This window comes from Pseudoliparis swirei, chromosome 6, assembly GCF_029220125.1.
Source record: "Pseudoliparis swirei isolate HS2019 ecotype Mariana Trench chromosome 6, NWPU_hadal_v1, whole genome shotgun sequence".
NCBI lineage: Eukaryota > Metazoa > Chordata > Actinopteri > Perciformes > Liparidae > Pseudoliparis > Pseudoliparis swirei.
In genome coordinates, this window is record NC_079393.1 from 13,880,075 (window position 1) to 13,903,755 (window position 23,681).

Consider the following 23,681-nt stretch of genomic DNA (forward strand, 5'->3'; position numbering starts at 1 on the left):
ATAGAGAGCTCAGTGAGCTGATCAGAGAGAAAGCATTCTGCCAGCCCGGCTCCTACCAATCGCAAATCACTTTCCAACCTCCGCCTTTTTAACATATTTGATCACTTTGATTCTTTACTCCTTTTTCCTATTATTTTTCATTGCACGGAGGAGGTTTGTAGGTGGCGATCTTTGTTTTTTGTTTTTCGTTTTTTAGTGCTTTCGCTTTTTTTTTTGGTGGAGAGTTGTCTTCATATTCCAGGCTCTCCAAAAACATTGTCTTCAGCTGCGCGCGTGCTGGCGCTGCCTCACAAGAAGAAAAGGGAGAAGACGCGATTTTTTTTCTCCCCAGTTGGTGATTTTCTTCAAGACTTGTGCTGGAACTTGATAGTAGCTGCTACAGCGTGCTCGCCAATTGTTGTATGCTGCTGCAGGCACGGTCTCTCCAACCCTGCTCCATCATTCACTGAATAGTCCATGCTACCTCGGCTGATTATTTGAATATTTAGCCTACATTTCCCATTGATGGGTGTACTGGATGGCTGACTGTAAGCGCCCCTGGAATTGGCCTTTAAGCGCAAGGCAGCGACTCAGCTCGCCATCGCATCAGTTTTGAAAACGTGCTCCGCAACGTCTCCAACAGCAATAAATCGACAGTTTTCGGGAGATCCCGAGTGGATTCAACGTAGGCATTGACATTGTGTGTGTCCGGCTGTTAGTCACAGTTTACCGCGTTTCCTTGAGACATTATTCACCGCGACATCAACACGGCAGACAAAAAGTTTATTTACGTTGACTGATAGATATGGCAATGGTAGTGTGGAGAAACTCCCTGGACGATGTGGCTGACACCCAAGGCTCCCTTTCCTCGCAAACCCAAGGAGGACTATCTCTTCCCATCCCTCAACCAGGCCAGTTGAATCTGACATCCTCTCAGGTCGCCCCTCCGACCACTCAGACTCCGGTCCAAGGACCCCCGAACAACACACAGTCCACGCCGACGAACCAGACGACGCAGCATTCGGAGAAGCAGTCCCAGCACATCGAGTGTGTGGTCTGTGGGGACAAATCCAGTGGCAAACACTACGGCCAGTTCACTTGTGAGGGCTGCAAAAGCTTCTTCAAGCGGAGCGTACGGCGGAACCTCACTTACACATGCCGTGCCAACAGGAATTGTCCAATAGACCAACACCACCGCAATCAGTGTCAGTACTGCCGCCTCAAAAAATGCCTGAAAGTCGGCATGAGACGGGAAGGTATTGAGACTTTTTGTTTTCTTCTTTATTTGTGTGTGTGTGATTGTAGTCTTTTCAGACATGAACCCGTGCTGTGTGTCGCCACCGTCGCGCCGGTTCTCTCTGCCCGACTCTTCCCTCCCGGGCTGTGCGGCAGTGGCTCGCAATGGAGCCGCTCTGCGCCGCGGTCGGCACGGGGCTCGTCGGCTCTCCCTTCTGTAGCCGCTGTATTATAGGATCCAGCTCGTGCTTCTGCATTTCAAGTAAAAGATCCGACCCCTGGCCACCCGAGGGCTATCGAATTATTTATATTTAGATCCCGCTATGAGCGCAGAGATACATGTGAATGATACAATACAGCCCTCTGCGCTATTATGGCGAGTATCGAATTAAGAGATAGCGTGATCAGGCTACATCCCGTGTGCCTCGCTCACTGTGTCTAAAGCTGGATGCCCGCGTGAATTACGCGCTCACAATCTGGAGAATTTATTTGAATATTTGTCAAAAATAGGCCTGCGCGTATATGGTAAAACGAGATGAATTGCAAAGTAGGTTAAGGGTTAAACATGCAAGGTTTCCCTTGCCCTCTTTGTGTTCCTTCACAGCCAGCTCATGTTGCTGTAGCCGAAAAGCATCATTTTAAAGACAGACATATGCATGTCTTGTGTTGAAGGCGCCTTTCTAGTGTTTCATTACATTATGTGTCTCCCTACAGCTTCATTATTGTCTATGCAACCTTTTTTAAACTCATGCAATAACATAATGTGTGAGTGTGTGTGTGTGTGTGTGTGTGTGTGTGTGCGTGCGTGCGCGCCTGTGTGTGCGTGTTTTACGATGTTATATAGCAAACCTGATGTGTGTCATTTATTTATCATAAGAGGTATAATCGTTTGATCCTGTTTTTTTTCTGCACAGTTCAAAATCTCTTTAACCGTTGACAGCGTGTCTCTGTGTCTATGAGGATATTGTGTGGTGATTTGTAGAATTCAGGCTTCAATATCTGTAGTTTCTCTTTTTACTGCAGCCGTGCAAAGGGGACGGGTGCCACCCACACAGCCACACCACGGTCAGTTCGCCTTGACAAATGGAGACCCACTGCACTGCCATTCCTACTTATCCGGATATATCTCTCTCCTGTTGAGAGCGGAGCCCTACCCGACGTCCCGGTATGGCAGTCAGTGCATGCAGCCCAACAACATCATGGGCATCGAGAACATTTGTGAACTAGCAGCCAGGATGCTCTTCAGCGCCGTGGAGTGGGCCAGGAATATTCCCTTCTTCCCAGACCTTCAGATCACCGACCAGGTGGCTCTGCTGAGGTTGACGTGGAGTGAGTTATTTGTGCTCAACGCCGCGCAGTGCTCCATGCCCCTGCACGTGGCTCCTCTGCTGGCGGCGGCTGGCCTTCACGCCTCCCCCATGTCTGCGGACCGAGTGGTGGCCTTTATGGACCACATTAGGATCTTCCAAGAACAAGTGGAAAAGCTCAAAGCTTTGCACGTTGACTCTGCTGAATATAGCTGCTTAAAGGCAATTGTGCTCTTCACCACAGGTAAGACAATAGAGTGGCACACTCCAAGTTCAGTCTGTGTGAATGTCACTCACGTGCTCACTGACATCAGCCGAATTAACGCGGACATAAATCTGCAGAGGTTGTCCCTTGTTTTAGATGAACACCCAATGCCCACCTATATGCTGATGCCCTTATGGTCAAGAGCTTTTTGATAGCTTTGTGGCTACTAAATTATACAATTTGATTAATTAATTAACTGATTTATTACACACACACACACACACACAGGGATAAACTCAAAATATTAGGCATGATCATGCAAGGATTTAAAAAAATATATATTGACAACAAAACAAGAGGAAAGTGACTGCAACATTAGAACATAATCTTGAGTTAAAGAAGGCCGATAACTTTACAATAATTACAGTAAACATAATAAAATATATAGCCATAAGCACACTTTTTAGGAATCCAAAGATTGCGGATGAATTTTTGTCCGCCATATATCAATGTGTGTATACCCCACGTCTTGTTTGTAGGGAATGACAGATATAAATGATGTCAGGCTCGGAGGGGGAGGGGAATAGAAAAAGAAAGACAAGCCTAATGTGCCATTTGCACACAGTAAAAGCAAAGCGCAGGTTTCAACGATCTCGTGTCATTCAGGGGACAGACATGTCCGAGAAGAGGCATGGAGCCATGCCCACACTGTAATCGCAAATATGTCAGAATCTAAAAGTATTATGGGATATTGAGCAGTGACAGGAGGGGCGGCTTTCATTTACAGAAATATTCTCCGCGCCTCGTCGGATTCAAGGCGTCTCTGGACTTGCTCCAGAACTAGGTCACGAGCCAAAGTTCCCAGCTCTTTTGTTACATTATCTCCACCATTAAAGGGTGAAATAAAATAAAAAATCCGTGTAGTCGAGATTTACAAGGTTTCACCGTATGTGAATGTCTTATGATATAATACCTGCAAGCAATCAGCTTCTCTATTACATTTAGCTCTAGCAGCTAATATATCCACTATTGTTCTCGTGACCGTTTGTTAGACTCTTTTTTTTAAAACACATCTCAAGTCATTGAATTGTATTATTAGGCTTTTTAATGGGGCACTAATTTGTTCCTCCATACCTGAGTCCCGCAGGCTCGAACACGAGCTGTGTTGCAGCCTGTATGACACGCCGTTGCTACTTTGGTGGTTTGGTTGTTGTCATGCATAAACTTTACAAAATTAACCAATGCGCGTACAAGCGTTTTGGCTCACAATCAGCTGCCGCCCACATGCAGCAGCAAAGATAGTGATTATGCGTCTCTGGTGGTGTAGCATGACGCCAACTCCGTAGGCTATGGGCCCTTTTTTCAAGCTAAATCTCTGCTCACTAAAGGTCAGCAGGTCTCCCTGTCTTTCCCTCTCCCCCTCCCCCTCCCCTCTCCCTCGCTCTGCCTCTGACTGTGAAAGACCGGCCCATCTAAAACACAGTAGTTTGCAGTGAAGATGCTTAATTATTCACTTCACCTTTAGTTTACATTATAGCCGAGTTATTGCAGCGATAAAAGGAGCTGCGTCTAATTAAGACGGTGGCAAAAAAACTAAACAAAAAACACTCACATTATCCGCTGCCTCTTGAGTATGGCACAACAAGTTCAAGTTTTGTTTTTTTATTTTATCTTTATATTTTTTTTAAATACAAAATATGATATAATTGCTCCAGCCATATGTTGTCACCATAGTGCAGAGCTATGCATTTTTATTTGTGGTGTGGTAATTATTTGCCTCACGCTGTGTTATTAAATAATTACCATATCCTGAAAAAGATGTGCACTATAGTTATTAATGAAAACAAGCCTCGGGACTAATAAACTCAAATAATTTCCTAAAATAATTGCTTTTTTCCCCAAATGTGACAGGCTATCAATTTCCGCCATATCACCACGGTGGGAAGAAAAAAACACTGCGAGTGAGAGAAACACTTTATTAATGTTTATTTGCTTTCCCCCTCCCTTCCAGATGCTTGCGGCCTCTCAGATGTGGCCCATGTGGAAAGTTTGCAGGAGAAGTCCCAGTGCGCCCTGGAGGAATATGTCCGGAGCCAGTACCCCAACCAGCCAACACGGTTTGGGAAGTTGTTACTCCGCTTGCCTTCCCTCCGCACAGTCTCTTCCTCGGTCATAGAACAATTATTTTTCGTCCGATTGGTAGGTAAAACCCCAATTGAAACTCTCATCAGGGATATGTTGCTTTCGGGGAGCAGTTTTAACTGGCCTTACATGTCAATTCAGTAAACCAAGAAGGAGACGAACAAACAAAAGGTGGGGTTGGGGGGCTGCGAGACTACAATGATTATAGCTGCTTTTGTGGAAGGAATAAATAAAAAAACCGGCTGTTACACGGGGCTGGCTTTCATGAAGAAAGACATTGACGTAAATGACTGTGAATTCCCCCCTACTCCAAAAAAAATTGAGACATCCACTGAACTTTCAAAATGGCAGATACAAGCTCCCAGTGTTCATGCAGAACAACCTGCTTCGATTCATCTTTTTTTAATGAAAGAAGAAAAATGAGAAAAAAAGGAAAAGGGATTTTGTGTATCCTTGTGAGGAAAATTTAAGTATTAAGTGCATTTAAAATGGTAATTTGGGTAAAAAGAAAAAAACAGGAGAAAGGGAAAATACAAAACGTGAATTTTCTTTTATCAAATGACTTGTCCTGTGTCCATGTATAGCTGTGTTTTGTACTTTCTTTGTTCCTCCTTTCTGGTTCCAAACCGGCCTATGTGATTTCTGTAGTACAGGTGGTGTTATTTTCTAAGACAATGATTTATTTTGAAAAGGTGTAAAAAAAAAAAAAGAAGAAGAAGAAAAAAAGTTCTAAAAAGAATTAAAACCACAGCAATAGGAGTTTAGGCTTATAATGTAGGCTTAATGCTGCAAGCGCACTTATATTCTTAGGATGAACAATACCATCTGGGAAAAGGGAGTTTTTTTGGAGTTCATGTTCAACTTTATGACCCAGCGGTAATATTTTGCTCTTTATTCATATATATGAAGTTACAGGATCAACTTTGTTTTCTAAATTATTTGCTGATAAAGTCTTCCCCATTTCTTCCAACTTTGGATATTTTGCATTAGTTCCCCCAATTGGACACAATAAAAAAAATCTACAAGTTGCCTATTTAGAAATGTATATGAGACAAGTTGCTTTAAATGCATTATATATGCATTTAAAGGCGTCTGCAGTAGCTCAAACTGCACTGAAAACTAAATTAACTTGTTAAAAAAATTGGAGAGGTCAAGGGTCATAAAAGTTTGAAGCCTAGCCAGAGTAGTGTTTAATAGCAGTATTATTAAAGCGTCCCTGAAATGTCACACTGTATTCACTTCAAGCATTAAGTGCCTGACAAGCATGATGTGATTCCTTATCAAAACGTTGTTAAAGTAGGCCAACAACATTTTGGGATAACACAATTAGATTTGAAACTTCAGTCGTGTATTTCCCCTGAAACACACTGATCAAGGCAGTATTCTTGTAAATATAGCTCAATTCATTTCAACGAGTTTTTCCTTTATACAAAGTATATGTGATTAAGAAAAATCTGTGGTTGCCATTTTTTTCTCAGTAATACAACGTCTTCAAAATTGAGTGGCAGACTTAGCTAGTAGCACTGAAAGTTATGTTTTTAATGTATATACATATTACTACAAATGTTTTCTTTTTCATGTATATTTAGACTGTGAATGCATGGCCACAGGTCGCTAACCTATTTTACCTTTGATATATAAATGTAAATGTTTTCTCGCTCTTTTTTGACTGTATAGATATAATCTGTGCATTCACTAGCCCTTGTATTTAAAGAAACACAAAAGAAAAAGAAAAGAAACGAAGTTCATTATTAGGCTACAGACTTAAACAGGGTGAGCAGGTTTGGGAAAAGGAGTTGATATTTTAACTTTAGTGTTATTGCTCCTTTGGTCTTTGACAGGTGCCGTGGTGTGCTTGAGCGCGTGTGCGCGCGTGTGTGAGAACGTGTGCGCGTGTGTGTATTCGGAAGCTAGCATTTTTGTCTTTGTTTTGAGGCTTTTCTTCAACACACACCAGAACATCATGTTGTGGTTGAATTAAAAGGGATCACTGATTGAACACTGATCTTTGGCTGTTCGTAGCCACATATGGACCAGAGAATGATACATGATTGTAATTATGAACAGTTTAAACTGACCCACGTTTTTATATAAATATATAAAAATATATGACTGCAGGGTATTGATAACGTATAGATACTTTTTTTTATGATTATGATTATTATTATTAATTGCAAGTGATATATGTGAGTGTGTGTGAAAGTTTATAGTTGAACACAATTCTTGTTTGTTTGTGTTAGCTTATTGTAAACAAGCATTCTGCTGTAAATTTGTTCTTGGTATTAAATTATAATTTATGAATTTGAAAACACACGTTTTTCATGTTTTTTTACTTCCCAACCGCGTGAACATGTCCTTGTATATGTGCGTGTGGTGTGTGTGTGGTCGGTTGGGGGGTGGGGGGGCGGAGGGGGGAGAGTGGAGTCAATTTGCTGTGGTAGGATGTTGCCCCTTTGGCCCATGAAAGTGATTAATGAATTTCAAAAATAATTAATCAATCAGCCAACATGCCCGTTCAACGACTTCACTTTTTGCTACAAGGTTAAGATTATTTTCTATAAAAACGCCGATTAGTTATTGACTATACTGTTTGGGAAATAATGGATTGGAGGTGGATGTCAGTTTAACTTCAGAAATCGGATGCAACAGTTGTAATAAGGCACCCTGCCTCAACAGATAATTACATTTCATAACATAAACCCCCTCACGCGAGACACAGTGCTCTCGGCTTTCCCACTAGCGGAGGACTCGCTTATGGATAAGCTAATAAATGAGCTAATATTAACATGAATTCATATAGCGTACATTCTAGCATCCAAATAAAACAAATTAAAGTATATTGTTTGCGGGAAAAAAAGTTTAACTTATTTATTTTTTTAATCGAATTTCTTTCTCTTAATACATTTGCCTATCTCTTAATTTCCAACTGCATCAGTGCGCTTCATTAACCGGAAGTTGCTGAACGCTACACATTTCAACGTTTTAATCACAAGTGTGTTAATGTCCAGAAGTGGATGTGATGGGTTTGAATGTCAATTATTTACGCACGTGATATTGTGTTGGCAAACACCTTTGGCCTATCATTAACTATTATTGGCTTAGTTGAGAGTAAGGCCTGTAATAGAAATAGCCTCGTTGTATAGAGGCTTAATCAGGATGGGAAGAAGCCAACATCACCACGGTTTCTGCTGCAGTGTGTGAGTGTGTGTGAGTGTTGCTGTTGGTAATGATGAAAATGATGATTATTATGTGATGCTGATGGTCTTTTATCCTCGGCGTCTTGCTGAACACCCTGTTCATCCACACCGTGCTGCTCTCACTGCGTGGCCAACCACACAGTGAGGTGAATCCCACTGAGCCCCATATGAATAGGTGAAGGTATAGGCATCCCACTGCAGCGGTATGAGTTCATTGGACCGCAGTAAAGACTGAAGAAGAATAAAAACTCACTCCGCCATCCTTCAAAATGTGATGATAAGTGGAGCTTCAGAACGGGTTTGGATGGATCTCGTCACTGACCGGGCTGATTTCAGTTGACAGAGCGTGATGTAAAGGCTGGATCCCATAATGGATTCCTCTGCTCATTTATTAGCTTTGCACCAAAATAATAATGAGGTGTAACTCGCTGCGTCGTCACTTATATTTACGTCTGAGTGACGTGATAACTTTTTGACACACGAGCTGGTATAGCCTTTTATATCCCCCCCCCCCACTCCCCTCCCCTCCACACACACGCGCGAGCGCGCGCACGCTCATACACACACCCCAAAAGAAAATGAATCATACAGGCTGCGGAGGAGGATGCTGCGGATGGTTGCGTTGGTTGGGGTCCACGCATTGAAGCTAGGAACTTATTCAGGACTCACGGGCTCTTAGTGGCTATTTGTTTAATAGGATAAGAATATGGTTTGCTGTCTCGCTCTCCGTTTCTTTCACACACACACACACCTACACACACACACCTACACACACACACACACACACACACACACACACACACACACACACACACACACACACACACGTACACGCTTACACGTGCGTGCGCATACGCACTCACGCACAGTTGAGCTTTACGAATATGTACATTATTTGCATCTTGGCACTATCACCATATATGACACATTATCCCCTGCGCGGATCTTTGAGGCCCAGCAGCTCGTGTACACTGCGGGCTCGGAGTCAGACGCTGAGCGAGATGGGGTACACGTGTTTTATTGTTTGTGCACTGCTTAAACGTAACACAACATATTATTTGTATTGTTATTAGTATTACTGTGATGTATCTTATCCAACAAACTGACTATAAAATATTGATACAACTTGAATCAACAGCAAAAGGGGTTTTCTTTCATTTGACGTTTTTCTAATTATTTGGGTTTGTTTCTGAGCATTCTTCCACTTTACCTTTTTTCCCCCCTATTCAAATATATTATCTTTTACTTCCACTCAGTGCACAAGGCGTCCTGCATTCTGCCTATAAATGTAAGAAAAGTGTGCCATCTACCCGCTCACCCTGGAACTGTAGCTCCGATACCTCGGAGACCTCGGCTTACTTTAACAAAAGGAGAAGCGACCCGCGCGAGCCGCGCAGGCGCCTCTCGCGCGACAGCAGCTGCCGCCTGCTATTCGGCTGTAACTTCACAAGTAATGTGTGTTTTAAGCACATGTCACGCACTCTGTCCCCCACTGCGTCTGCCAGGTAGTATTGGGCCACCGGACACCTCTGCCGAGATGAGGGTCCACAAGTTGTAGCGGGATCGGAAGCGGGATCGGAAGCAGCAAGGGGTTGTAGTAAAAGTCACCAATCTATTTGGGAGGCTTGTGATATAATAAATAACATCAGGGGATAATCCTGGATTTCTCTCTAAATTGATGCTGACCAAAACAATATTATCATGTTGTTGACAACATCAGCGCCTTGTGTGGTCCCTTGATATGAGTATAAGCGGGTTTACACGTTTAAGGGCATATTAAAGGCACCGCGCGACCTCAGGAGTGCGCGTAGTGCACACAGACTTATCACACACAGGACAACGGACCAGTAGCACTGAACGTGTCCTATTTGAACAAACCTTTTCTCTTTATGTAGAATTTTCATATGCGAGAAAAGAGAAATTGACAGAACAAAAAAACCCACACAAGAAGAACCAATCAACACCAACGCGAAAGTTTAAGTTCAGTTTAAAAAAAGAAGAACAAAAACTGCCAGACTTTCAGAAGGGGTGACGCGCTTTGTGGGGATGTACACAGGGCGGTAAAGACAACTGCGGCTGATGTAGTGAAGACTGCGGCATATACCCCATGTGGAATTTCCCCATTTTGAGAAGGCTATTCAGTTTATTTGAACCCAACGAGCTCACGGTGAGCCCGTCTGCAAATACGCAGAGCAGCCAGCATGTTCTAAGACGACTTGATCATATTGAATACCAAATTAATCCAAACTCAAGCTACTGTTTGGCCACTGAGGAAGCATGACTGGCGCTTTAGTATATATAAACATATGTATTATAGCCGAAAGAGGACTGAACTTCTCTAGTAGCGGGCCAGTAGAGATGGACTCACATACCGTGCAGTAAAGCGTGCAGTTTGATTAGCCTTAATATAAATGATCACACACACACACACCTACACACACTTACACACTCACACACACAGAGGGGAGGATAGAGGCGAGCGGTGAGCCAGAGGGATGATTTGAAGAGACCGCAAACACTCTCCTGGATATTAGACAGCCCTTCAGCCTCCCCAAACCCTAACGCATTATTTTATCAGGACTACTTCATAGGTATTGATCCATGTAGGTCTACATGTTGCATCGATTTGTTACTCGGGGTACATAGATACTTTATTAAGATCCCCATTAGGTGCACCACAGTGATGGTCAGTCTTCCAGGGGTCGCAGTATGACTGTTGCAGGCTCGTCACTCTCAAGTAGTTTGGAGAAAGACCCTGAATGCGACCACAACTCCTCTACCCACACATTGAGATCACGTGTGAGGGGCCTCAGTATGTGTGTGTGTGTGTGTGTGTGTGTGTGTGTGTGTGTGTGTGTGTGTGTGGGTGGGTGTGTGGGTGACACTAAGAAATGGCTGATTGAGACATCTTAATTGACATTGTCAATTGAGCAGGTCTGCATGTTTACTCATATGCACATACATGCGCGTGTCATGCCTGCGCGCGTCTGTGCAGCTCACCCCACATGATGTTGATGCTTACCTCTGATGATGATGATGATGACGATGATGATCATGATCATGATGATGCTGATCATATTGAAGACATTGGACATGATCTTATGTGGATTTGAAATGCCGCATGCATTGCACAAATAAGAACTAAATGTTTAATCAATGTTGCGTTAATTAGCCGCGGGCCTGCGCGTGTCCCTCCACGCACGGCTCTGCCCTAACGCGCGCTGATGAGACGTTTGCTATTTTCTTTCCATGTACCCCCCCTTTTGTGTGTGGGAGGGCGTGCACCCGCGCGCGCGTGTGTTTTGCCAAAACTTCAAACACTCATTTGGCAAAGCCCCCTTAAACTGTGAAATTAATTTGGCGTAATTCTGATCGATGCTGGTGGAAGACTGAAGTTATTTTAATAAAACGAAAAAGTCACACCCTGCGCGTTATCTCTCGTCCAGTCTTCATTATCATCACTATCACCGTTATTATTATCATCGTCTTCATCTCCACCACCAACACATTGAACACATTGTTCCCATATTCCACAGGTGAGGAAAAGACAGATATTATTATTTCTAACTTTTGCAGTAAATTAATAGATTAATCTAAAAACTGAAGTTTTATTCTGTGTAGTTCCACGTGTTGTTCTTCTCCTTGGTGCAGACACAACATCGTGCATTTAAAAGGCACGCCGGGGCGCTCATGGGCATCTTATGGGAACTCCGAGCTCACACGGAAACACATCAGGTGTGTTTGACCGCATCTTTACGCATTATTCAGTTGCGTTTATTTGACTTATGGAGGCCTAAATTGTTGTAGAAGTTTGATTTGTTCTTGATTTGTTTTGTTTAAAAAATAAATGTTTCAGGGTAAACAATATATAAAATAAAGCAAAAATAAATAGATTCACTTTATTGTTGATCTTATTCACCCTCACCCACTGAAGCTCCAGCTGCTGCGATTGTGTTCCTCTTTTCTATATTTCCCCCCTGAAATTTACCAATCCTCGGCTTTTTGTAGAAACAGCCTCCATAATATTGAGAGTAGATTTATTTTCTCTCTCAGCATGAGCTCCCACATCTCAAGACCAACCCGCGGAGATACGCGCTGCAGCCCCGGGATCCGCGCTTGATATGTTTTTTGTCACAGGGACCCACATCTGACATTTTCTGTGGCTTGATGGGATTTAGTACACACACACGGTCCATAAACAGACTGCAGCCGAGAAGATGAAATCCAGGATCACCACATTTATACATCCTGTAAATGCGCAACTGCAAACCAACCACGACCCACGAGAGAAATTAATTTATTTCTCGGATTTCTGGAGGACCCTGTTTAACTCCCTCGGTGACCCACGAGCGTCCCGGGACCTCATATTGGGAAATGTAGGCCCTGTAGTCTATGTGATCATTTTGTGGAATTAGATTACAGTGAAATGACTGTACTTCTCAAGTTGCAGAGGACGCGCTGCCCCCCTCCCCCTCTCCTCCGCTCTCTGACCCCCGCAGGTCCCGAGACCCGCTCCGGGACCCCCGGCACTAATGAACAGCGATAACACATATAAGAACTGGTGGCCGCCAAAAGACAGCAGCATGCAGGCTGTTGTCAGAGCTGGCTCCGCACACAGAAACCGGTCAACCTTATGAGAGGACACATCTTCACGGAGGGTCTCCGCAGAAAGGGGGGAAAAAGTGCAGAATTATCTGTCCTCCACAGCGAGATGGCGCTATTCTGCACGTTTAACCTCAGCTGTGCTCCGGTGCCCCGACTGGCGATTATGTGTTACATGTCTAACTAGGTGTTTTTCTTCTTCTTCTTTTTTTACTGTGAAATTGGTCTATATATATTTGTTTTTTAAACACAATAGAAATATGCAATGGCAGCTGGGAATTTCACACATTTCATTCACAATTTTAATTAGCATTGTCTAAATATATATTTAAGAGGAGATTACTTATAATATCACATATTTAATGATACATGAAAAATGAAAGCTGTGTTATTGTAGGAAAATAATAGACACAATACAACAGAGACAAAGTGAGATGGTTTTGTTACTTTATGTGTTGCGCAATAAGCGCAGAAGACCTCCTAACTGCGTCTCCAAGCCGTCATTATTGGGGATTTTTCGATTTATTTTTTATCGCATGCTCTTGATAAATATGAAGTGACACCAGTCTGATTCCTCACACGAGGCTGTTTCTTGTGTCTCATATTTATATACACCACTTTGTATCTTAACTGAAAAGAGTACAGAACGGTTTATATCTGACCTTTTCTTCCACTGAGAGTTTCCGTATTATCACAGCTTTTGTGCACTTTAAAACTAAACTCATGTTCTGTCGTCACCAGTTTCTTATATTCCTTTAATTAACGCATTTCTTTCTCCGGACATATTGTTTCTGTTTTCATGTGTGACCCCGTTCTCTCTGCCCGAGGTGATGATGACAACGGCTTGTTAACGACGGGTACTCACACCGAGAACAACATGTAACATCACTAACAAGTTATTTTATATTGTAAAATAAATCCCTTAACTACAATAATTATAATTATGCTATATTACTGAAAATGAAATAAATCCCTTTGGATTAATTTTTCGTTTTTAATTCGCTTTTTATTGCTCTTCCGCAGTCTTCAAAATTAGTGACGCAATTAATTGAATCGGATTTCAGCTAATTTCTTTTGTTTTGTTTTTAGTAATGGAACATTTACTGTAAATAAAAGCTTCAAACTCACTTAAACTGATTTAATTAATCACTGTAATAATAATTTTAAACCTGAATATCTGAAAGAATGCTTGCCTAAATAAATCTCCCGCAGGCTCGATATATTTAGTAAAAACTATTTAATAATAATCAACATTATCAGGTCACATCATATAGCCACTCTATGATATACACACAAATAATTGTACGACCACTTTGGGGTATTTGTCACGACATAAATAATTTCCAGAATTAAATAAAACGAATAACATCACGTGATGAACGTCTTAATATTCTTGAAATTGCTCCCTTTAAAAAAAGACTAAATATAACTGATATACAGAAGGTTACAAATATGAAGGACTTTACTGGAGCCACTTCTTGATGCTCACTCAGTGATCAAGCTCCCTGAAGCCTTGGTCACTCCTCTGAACTTTACAAATATATGTAAACAAGATGGAAATAATCTTCTTTACTTTTTTTTATTGGAATGAAAATGCAATCTCCCAAACTGAGATTAAGCAGACGAGTTCTTTCTCTCTCTTCTTCTTCTTGTTTCGTTCCTTGTCATTGGTGAGGCTGGACTTTGGTGGACAATAATGCGGCAATTGTTGATGCTTTGTGACCCATAAAATTTGAGGGTGGCTATTCTGGCTTTGGTATGTAATTATGCAAAACACTTTGCATAAAGACTTGCCATCCGATCTAATGATAGAGCCTGCAGTCTCATTTCCAGAGAGGGAGGCACCAGCAAAGACTGCACTCCGAGTGATGGAGGAAAAGCTGCCATAATACATCCAAGACCAACTGCACACCAGCATACATACGCTATTGTTCAGGTAATTCTGTTGTGGTGTGGATATTTATAATCTAACACAATGGAGAAGTGTATTTAAATGTAACTGCTACTTACAGTATGTATTTGTTTTGCAAATGATCTGTTTTGTACCATGTTATCACGCAGTGACATACATTTATGGTTTCCCTTCACTCATCCATAACAGTTGTTCACTCTTTTGGTTGTGACTGAAATAAAAAGAAGAACTGTAAACATGTGGAGGAAGTCAATCCCACTGCACCTCGTGTGTCTGCAGTGAGGAGCAGAGAGCCAGAGGACAGGTTCGTCTCGGAGGTATTAAAGAAACATATTTCATGGATCATACCGGGTTTCATGACTCCATGCATGCTCTGGGGAGAATACAAACAGAAATTGTATATGCGACAACATTTACTCACTTTTAGTTTAGAAAGAAGTACAATTTATGTGCAATAAATATAAGTAGCATAAATTACTGTGTCATATGTTTGTTAAAAGACTGCAAACTGCCTTTGAGGTGCACTATGTGGGATATTCTGTGTGTATGCACATAATAAACACTTGTGCTGCCTGACAGAGGTGTGAATCTGAGAGCTTTTCTACCAAATGAAGTGCCAGCAGAGAGAGAAATAAAGAGATCTGCAGCTGTCAGGGGTCAGTCAGGCAGAGATTGCTTCTAGAGATCTTTTGAAAAAATCACACGTTTGAAGGCTTAGTGCTTTGCTGCCTTCGCATTTCAAGCTCAGATCAGTGGAATCAGAAAAAAAGGGAGAACATGGGTTGGAGAATTGGGATGGACATGGGAGGAGTGCGATTTGGAAGGCGGGAGACAAGTCTTTTTACCTGATCCATAGAGGAAGGAGGAGAGCACAAGTTTTTGTTCTTACATTTAAACATGTATCACATAATTAAAGCAACACTGTTTCTAATTTCTCTCTCTCTCTCTTTCTGTCTCTGTCTCTCTCTCTCTGTGTGTGTGTGTGTGTGTGTGTGTGAGGATATGTACTCTACAAAACCTGCTACATTCCTCTAATGTGCTGTGTGTGTCGACAGAAAGAAGGAGTGAAGGAAAACAACTCTGAAGTGTTTCATGACTCTCCAAAGAATTCAGTTTGTTGCTGTCGGACCTTTATCGTTGAAATGTGGAGCCCCCTTTCTTCAACATAGAAGACTTTGGTACCATTTATGCACGAGGAAACATCAACACGGATTTAAAGAGGACTGTTATGCACTTCATTATTTATGGTTTTCAGACTATAACTCTCCACTCTAGCTGTGGTTTTGTGTCATGTGTTATTTTTCTGATGCCTGAGCCAAACATATCTTATAGCTGCGTTGATATTTTGTGCTGATCAATTGCTAAGTCTGGTTCGTATTTTAATCATCATACTCATACATCATATTTGTCTTATTCCATGTATTTTGAAGTTGCTTTATTAAACTTAAGAATAAGTTTCAAGTGTTGGAGTTAAGCAGTGAAAGAAAGAACATGAGTGGGCAAGTTATCACTCATAAGTTGTATTTATTGGGTGATTTATGCTGCCTCGAGGGAATGGAGGAGGCACAGTATCTGATAATGACCACAGATGTAAACTGTGAATATATCCACAATTTTATTCAAGGTTAAAGTTAGATAAAGTTTGTGAACTGCTTCTTGAAAATGTTATCAAATTACTTGTTATTGATTTGAACTTAAAACAGGAATACATAACACTGATTATCAGGCCACTGGCACACACACACCTTCCTCTCTCTCTCTTTCTCTCTCACACACACACACACACACACACACACACACACACACACACGCACGCACACACACGTATGCACACACAAGTCAGCGTATAGTGCATTGTTGAGTCAAGCTTTGTCAACCAATCACAGCTCAGGACAAAAAACAAGGGGGTGAAGTCTCCTTTCAGTTTGGATTTTTGCATCTCAAGGCTGTTTGCACATTTATGGTTAAATAAGGAGGAAGCTGTTATTTTCTTCATAAACCTTGTCATTACAGTCCTGAACTCACACGATTCTCATCAGTCTATTAAGGTTTTATTGGCTTCTTCCTCTACTTTAATAATAGCAATAACAACGACACAATGTTGAGAAAACTTTCTTGAAACTAACCAACCAATCCTAAAGCTAATGTTCAAACTGCAGCATAGCATTGAGAGGCGAGATGTGACTCTTTGATTCCTACCTTGTCTGACAGTGGCCCCTCAGCATGGACTCACGTTATTAGACAGCCAAGGTTTCAGTGTATTTTGTAGCTCTTGAAGAGTTTTTAAATGGTGTAATAAAGTAAATCTGTTGAAGTTGTAGAAAGAAGCAAAATAAAGAGAAACTGATGTGCTCAAACAGATACGGATCGAAGGTCAAATAACCACATTATGACAGATTTGTTGATTGATAATTCAGACTTTGCGTCTTTCAGATACGAGAATAAAAAGGAATCTGTACTTCAAGAAGCTTTTACCTTGAAATCCTCACGTTTTCAATCACAAGTGAGCTCTGGAGAAACACATCTTTGTTAATGTGAACTCTAACTTCTGAGTGAGATTTGTAACTGCTGCTTTTTTTCTCATATGCCATGTGATTTATTTTTCCTGCTTCTTGCGGTGGAGACTAAATATGCAAATCCCATCAGATTTATAACACTCAGTGCCTTTCAGTTGTTCATGTGCTTCTGCTGTGGTGTATTATTATTGTCAAGGGTTCTCAGCAGGACATAAAAGGATCATAAGTTATTCTTCCACCTGACAAAAATATTTCATCCTCCCTCTGTTTCAAAGATGGACCCGAGTAAAAGTAATAATGACGTGATTTATTATCATCTGAATGGATGACGGTGAGCTGATTGCTTTCGACTGGGCTTCATGCAATGCTGCATATGAAACAAAATATAAATTGACAGGGAATGCTTTCGATGAAGTAAAAAATCTTTCATGTGACAGCATCACACGCTCATTAAATCATCCGCAAAACAGGTGATACAAACATTTTGATTCAAACGGCCACAAAGGAAAACCACTGGACTTCATTCATCTGAAAGAGGAAATGAGAACTGAATTCTGTCGGAGAGAAAAGCCCCTCAGTGAACTCTCAAGCTTTTGTTTTTGCCGTTAATAGTATTCTTCAAAGTTTGTTTGACAACTTACTGTCTTTCTAGTAATTTGCATTTGTTAATTATTTGTATCTCATTGCATCAATTTCTTAAATAATCTAGAGTTGATGTGGCAGTTCAGACTCCTCCTGTCTTGGAGTAGAAATATGTTCCTTTCCTTGTTACGTTTTTTAAGTTTCTCATACGTATCCGGGCCTGTATTGGTTGCTCCAACTGAGAGAGACCTCTGATAGGCCTGGTGTTAAAAAGCTCTGATCTGGTCCGTGACAGCTTAGTCCAATCAGCCTGTTCAACATGCTGGTTTGACTGTCACTTTCAATTTTCACATGACCCCGTGGTCCTAGAATGGGGGATAAGTGGCAGAAAGTAGGACTGAAAGCTCATATTATTGGCCTGACAGCTTCACTCATCTGAAAGTAATGCAAAATGCAGTTCATATTTATACCCTGACCTTATGCTCAAACAGGGAATCTACTGTATCTGCATGTTAGGTTTTGAGACAAAGGCCAAATTGGTGGATTCCTGCAGCATAATTCATCAACATGCATATTAGTTTATTTCTAATTATTCAGCAGATGTAACTGAAAGAAGATGAAAGAAACTCCTTCATCAGTTGTTTTGCAACAAAAACACGGACTAAATGTTGTTTTGAAACAAAACAACATATGGAGCCTTTTCAGGTGCAAAATGTAAAATAGTTTTGCTCCATGGCTCGAGTGACCAGCAGATACAACATGTGGCTTCTTTCTCCATTGAACATTATGGAAACATGAGAAAACCCAGTTTGTGCTGCCACTCGTGCACAGCTGGTCATATTGTCAATATCCTTCTTGAAATGTTTTATCTGAGCCGTATTTATGCTCATGTAGGTCATAAAAGAAGAGCGCTATCAGCGCTGGTGGATGTGGTCATTATCAGACATGGTGCTAGACGGGAGGGAGGGGTTCATTGTTCACCCTGCGCTGCCTGCCCAATGACTGAATAAGGTGTGTTCATTGTTCATTCTCTCAGTGTGTGAAAACCACAGTCTCCAGTTTTTTCCGCCGGTGTTGTTACTGTAGCTCTATAACGGCGCCACATATAATGTGGCGACTATTACATTCTGCAATTTGTTTTAAGAAATTGCTGCATCCCCTCCGACTATAAAAACATCCACAATATTACAGTAAATTATCAAAAGACTGTTAATGAATGTGTTTGGTTTAAAAAAGAAGAAAAAAAACATGTTCTCTGATCAAACTGACATATGTTAAACATGTGACTCCCAATAGAACATTCAACGTGCACGTGATGGACATTAATAAGTAGAAACCCTCTTTCTTTTATCCTTTTATTTGGCAATGCTGTCTGCTTCAATGTCATGCAACTTGTGATAATTCAGTGACATCTCGGTGTATGTGTCATAACTCCAACAGCAAACATACAGTTGGGCGATGGAGCAGTAAAGGGTGTAGCTGTGGTTTCATTTCCCTGTATAATCCACACTTCTTGTCCCCTGCCTGCCCTCCTAATCCCTTGGCATGTGTTGGTGACATCACACGGCTACTGGCTCCAAGTTCTCGTCCCCCTGCAACTGTCATTAACTCTGTGAACAAATGAATAATGACTGGGAGACTCTCTGGCTCCCACCACTGACCTTGGGTATTATTACCAAAAAAACCTTTTTGATATCATTGCTGGAAGTACACTAGGAATGATGGCCTGTCTGCCGGCTAGGGGAAAGCCGAGCATTACACATGGGAAGTGGGGGCGATGCCGTCCCGACCACCGGTGTAAACCTATACTTTGCTCCCACTGCTGCTTCATGAATACTTCATTAGAGAACACAGCCTGAAATACACGACTCGCAAGTTGCCTGACCTCTCTTTAACAACAATGCACAATATTTTGGGTTTAGCCAGGCGACATGGTCGGATGACATGTTCCACTGTAAAGGAGAGCCATTTGGGAATCTTGTCGCAGTGAGCTGTGTGATATCATCTGTGCAGAGAAAGGAGAGGATCAGTCAGGTGTGGCTGTGGGAGGAAGCATCTCCATATGTCACCGAGACGGTTCTCATAAGAACACGCTGCAAAGCACACGCTGATATGATCACAGCCTGCAGACACATGGGTGTGATTTATTATCAGCTGCAGTGGTGGGAAGTAACTAAGTACATTTACTCAGCTTTAAGTGCAATGTTGATGTACTTGACGTATTATATGCTACTTACACATTTATTTGAAAGTTCAAATGTAGATTCCACAACATATGATGATATGTCTATCTAGATTAAACTATACCAACTCCTATACGACATTCAATCGCTGACTCGTTATCAGTAATCCAATAATATAAAATGTGATATATGTACAGTATGTAAGGGGTTATTTTGCATAATGAGTCATTCTGCTTTTGGTACTTTAGGTACATTTGTTAATCATACTTTCTAGACCATTTTTATCAAGGATTATGATCTGCAGTGGAGTATTTTTACATTTCTCTTATACTTCTACTTTTAAGTAAAGGATCAGAGTACTGTATTCCCCACTGGTAATATGCTCTGGATGTGTGTCAGTAGGAATCAAATCTTTTATTTAAGAAAACACCAATGTAAATGTAAATATTTAGAAAGAAAACATATTTAGGTTTGACATAAACACAGTTTACATACACACAGTGATGTAAAACATGATGATGTAATGTGGTTTCATAGTGAAAAGTACATGTAAAAGTGCAATCATACTACTTTCAAATGATGTATTGTACTTTTATCTTTACTTCACGGCATTTATAGCGATCTTACTATTAATACGTCATAGATTCAAAATGTACATTAAAATTATCTTATAACCCAACAGCATCTATAATCATTTAAATGACACAACAGTAATGATACAAATATATTAATGCATCAGTACAAATCCAGATCTAAAATTATAATATAACATAAACAATAACATGTAAGTGACTGTTTCAATCCAGGCCTTGTACTTGTCTTTGCAGCATTTTACTTTAACCAAAGTAAGATCTGAATACTTCTTCCACCACTGGCAACTTTTCATGGACACATCCTTTAGTAACGGGCGAGGAGGAGCCTCACGGTCTTTAGAAAAAAAGTTTTTGATAAATCTCTAATTACAAGGCTCCACAGCAGCCAATAGGGAACGAGTGATGTATTTTAAGGCATGCCAAACACCTGGATATATTTTAACTCTGTATTTGCCGGTTTTCTAATGAAGCAACAGGACCAACACATGAATGAGCTGAATGAAAACAGTCAGATTGTTCATCTTACCGTCTGTAATGAAGAGTCCGTCCCACATGGGAACACGAGAGCTATCGAAGCTGAAGCTATTTGTGGACTGCGCCCTGAACGAATAATACCTGAGAGGAAAGCAGCCGCAGAGACAGGCTGATGTAATCAGTGCTGCCACATCGAGGGCTCTCCATCATTACAATCGGTGGATTGCAATAGAAGTTTCCAGAATGGCCCTGAACAACCCAATCTACAGCAATAGACAATCACAGCCTCTGATCCCAGTCCCAATTGAGACACATCCCAGCGGAATGTCTCAGAAATTAGACCTACTTGGTGTGTTCATGATCCCGAGATGGACAGAGAGAGAGAGAGGCAGGTGCGGTCCCTCTACCTCTCTCTCTCGCGCGCGCGTATCAATCAATACGATTCACTAAAAGGTGTTATTCGCAGCCATTCATGCTGTTATTTTACACATCTTTGCAGGGGCCTGGAGGATGAAATTAAATCACAATTAAAGGGTGACAATTAGTCGTTGGGTTTGTGGAAGTCTGAAGCCGCGCGACAGAACACGACCTCTGGCAGCGAGAACACCGCGGAGGAGAACCCCGCGCGTCCATGGAGCTGTCGGACTCAGGGACTCAGAGCCGCAGAGTGTGTGTGAAGCACCGGCTGTGGAGCAGTTGTGCGTCGGCATCGACTGTCTCTTCAAAAAAAATACAGCAATGAAGAGATCGTGACAGTGGTTAAAGGAGATTCCGTCGATTTATCACAGTGGATGATAAAATAATTAAAATATGAAGAAAATCATTTGAGCTACTTGTCGGCAAAAAAAGACAATATATATTTGGATACCACTTCCTCATTTAGTTCAGTAGTTACCTCGCGTTTATAATAAAAGTCGGGAGATGTCACAATGTGTGTGTATAAGGCACGTGGCCACTATGCAACATCCTAATGTGTCCGGGTGTACCAGCTTCATAAGCGTTTATTTATTTATTTGTTTTTATAAAATATATTTATTATAACAAAACTAATCCAAATTAGAGTTCTGCAAGCTGAACCCATCATTTCTTAACCTGACACAACACATTTTATATTTAAAATATTTTAATTAAAATATAAATATAATTTGATTATAATATGATAATAATAATAATTTAGATTTTAAATACATTTTCAGTCTGTATTGTGACATGAGCCATCTAAAAAGGTGTGCGTGTATCTCGGTGCAACAGCAGGGAGAGCTGCAATAATTCCCAGTGCGCAACATTTCCTCAGACAGAGTCTGGCGAGCCAGAATGCGCCTGAAATGAGCCGTGAAACGCGCAGCGCTTTAAAACAGAAAGCAGCAAGTTTGATGTCCGCCCAGCACCTGTCAGGACTTGGATGTTGTTGACGAGCACCACGCAAAAGAAGAAGAAGGAGAAGGAGAAGGAAACGACATGTGCCACGATAAAAGGACGAGGAGGATGTAAAGAAGTGGGCGATAAATGTGTATGGATTTGACCTCTCACGGGAAGTTTAAATGTGCTGGGCGAAGACCACATGTGACCAAGGTGACCGAGATGATAGACATCATCAGCAGAACGATAATTACAGTATAGTTTATGGCTGGCTGCCTTTGCCAAAAAACAGTAATTGGAGCACATCTCTTCTTTTGACCAGAGAGAGCGTGGAGCTCGGAGTACAGAGGCAGTTGTGAAAGCAGTGATGGAGACTATTGTCCAAAATGTGACCCTCTATTAACATCTCTTGGCAGCATCTGGATGCAGCCGCCATGGAAGAGGACAAAAGTCATTTTCTCAACAAACCAAATCCCCCCTTTTTAAATGCCTCCCCCAACAATAAACGGGTGGAGGCCAGCCCAGAAGCCCAATCTCTTCCTCTATCGCGCTCCACACTACCACCTCACCATCCTCCCCTTTGTTTTGCAGGTGTCTCCAATTACCTGCTAATTTGCCTCTAATCTTGGCACATTTCTTAATAAACATGTTTATGCCCCCTAAAACCAAAGTCTCTGCACATTCACATCGCAGTGACATTCTCCTCTGCAGCGCCATTACACAATGTGCCGATTTATTAATTCCAGTGTAAAATTATTGCAACCAAAGAGGGAAGTGAGGAGTGTCTCTCCTGATGGATGCAGGTTGTCGGGTGGCATTTCATTATGAATTTTCCTGGTGAAAGACGAGTGCCAAGGACCAGTCAATTCAACACAGACGCCACGAGAGAAAGAGTGTTGCTAAGAGACAGGGATGCTGCACAACTTCCATCAGGAGCTTGACTCTGACCTTATGCAAATTAGCTTCTGCCAAAGCATTTGTGTGAAAGCAACCGCGATGTGACTACCTGGCCTTAAAAAAAACCTTTAATATCTAGATTCCTCTCAGAATGAAAAAAAGAAGCACTTTGGAAATAGTAACAGTGCAAAAAAATGTAGACCCCAGAACACTTGTTTGGGGTTTTAATTGAAATAAAGGAGCGACTGAATGTCTAAATTAAGTGTACACATAAAGACTGGCAGTTGCAGAACACATTAATTGATTAAGTTTGTCCTAAAAAGTGTTTCTATCGTATAAAGCAGTGGTCGCCAACCCGTCGATCGCGATCGACCGGTCGATCTCGGAGACGTTCCCTGTCGATCTCCAAAATAAAATGAAAATAAATTCAGAAACACATTGTTCCTTGTTTTCGAACATTTTCTGAGGTGTCTTCTGAAATGTTTTCTTTCTGACTG

The 23,681-nt window shown here is 41.5% G+C and overlaps 1 protein-coding gene across 3 annotated transcripts; it reads left to right on the forward strand.

The window, feature by feature from the left end:
* On the forward strand, positions 1-7,182 carry nr2f2 (nuclear receptor subfamily 2, group F, member 2). 3 transcript variants are annotated; one of them, XM_056416140.1, is made up of 3 exons: positions 1-1,235; positions 2,221-2,766; positions 4,739-7,182. In XM_056416140.1, the coding sequence occupies exons 1-3, from the start codon at positions 785-787 to the stop codon at positions 5,011-5,013; spliced, it is 1,272 nt and encodes a 423-aa protein (XP_056272115.1). In that variant the 5' UTR covers positions 1-784; the 3' UTR covers positions 5,014-7,182. The 3 variants fall into 3 exon arrangements, with proteins under 3 accessions (XP_056272115.1, XP_056272116.1, XP_056272117.1); XM_056416141.1 differs by having other exon boundaries at positions 2,239-2,766; XM_056416142.1 differs by lacking the exon at positions 1-1,235 and adding an exon at positions 1,242-1,477 and having other exon boundaries at positions 2,239-2,766.
* The last annotated feature ends 16,499 nt before the right edge of the window (positions 7,183-23,681 follow it).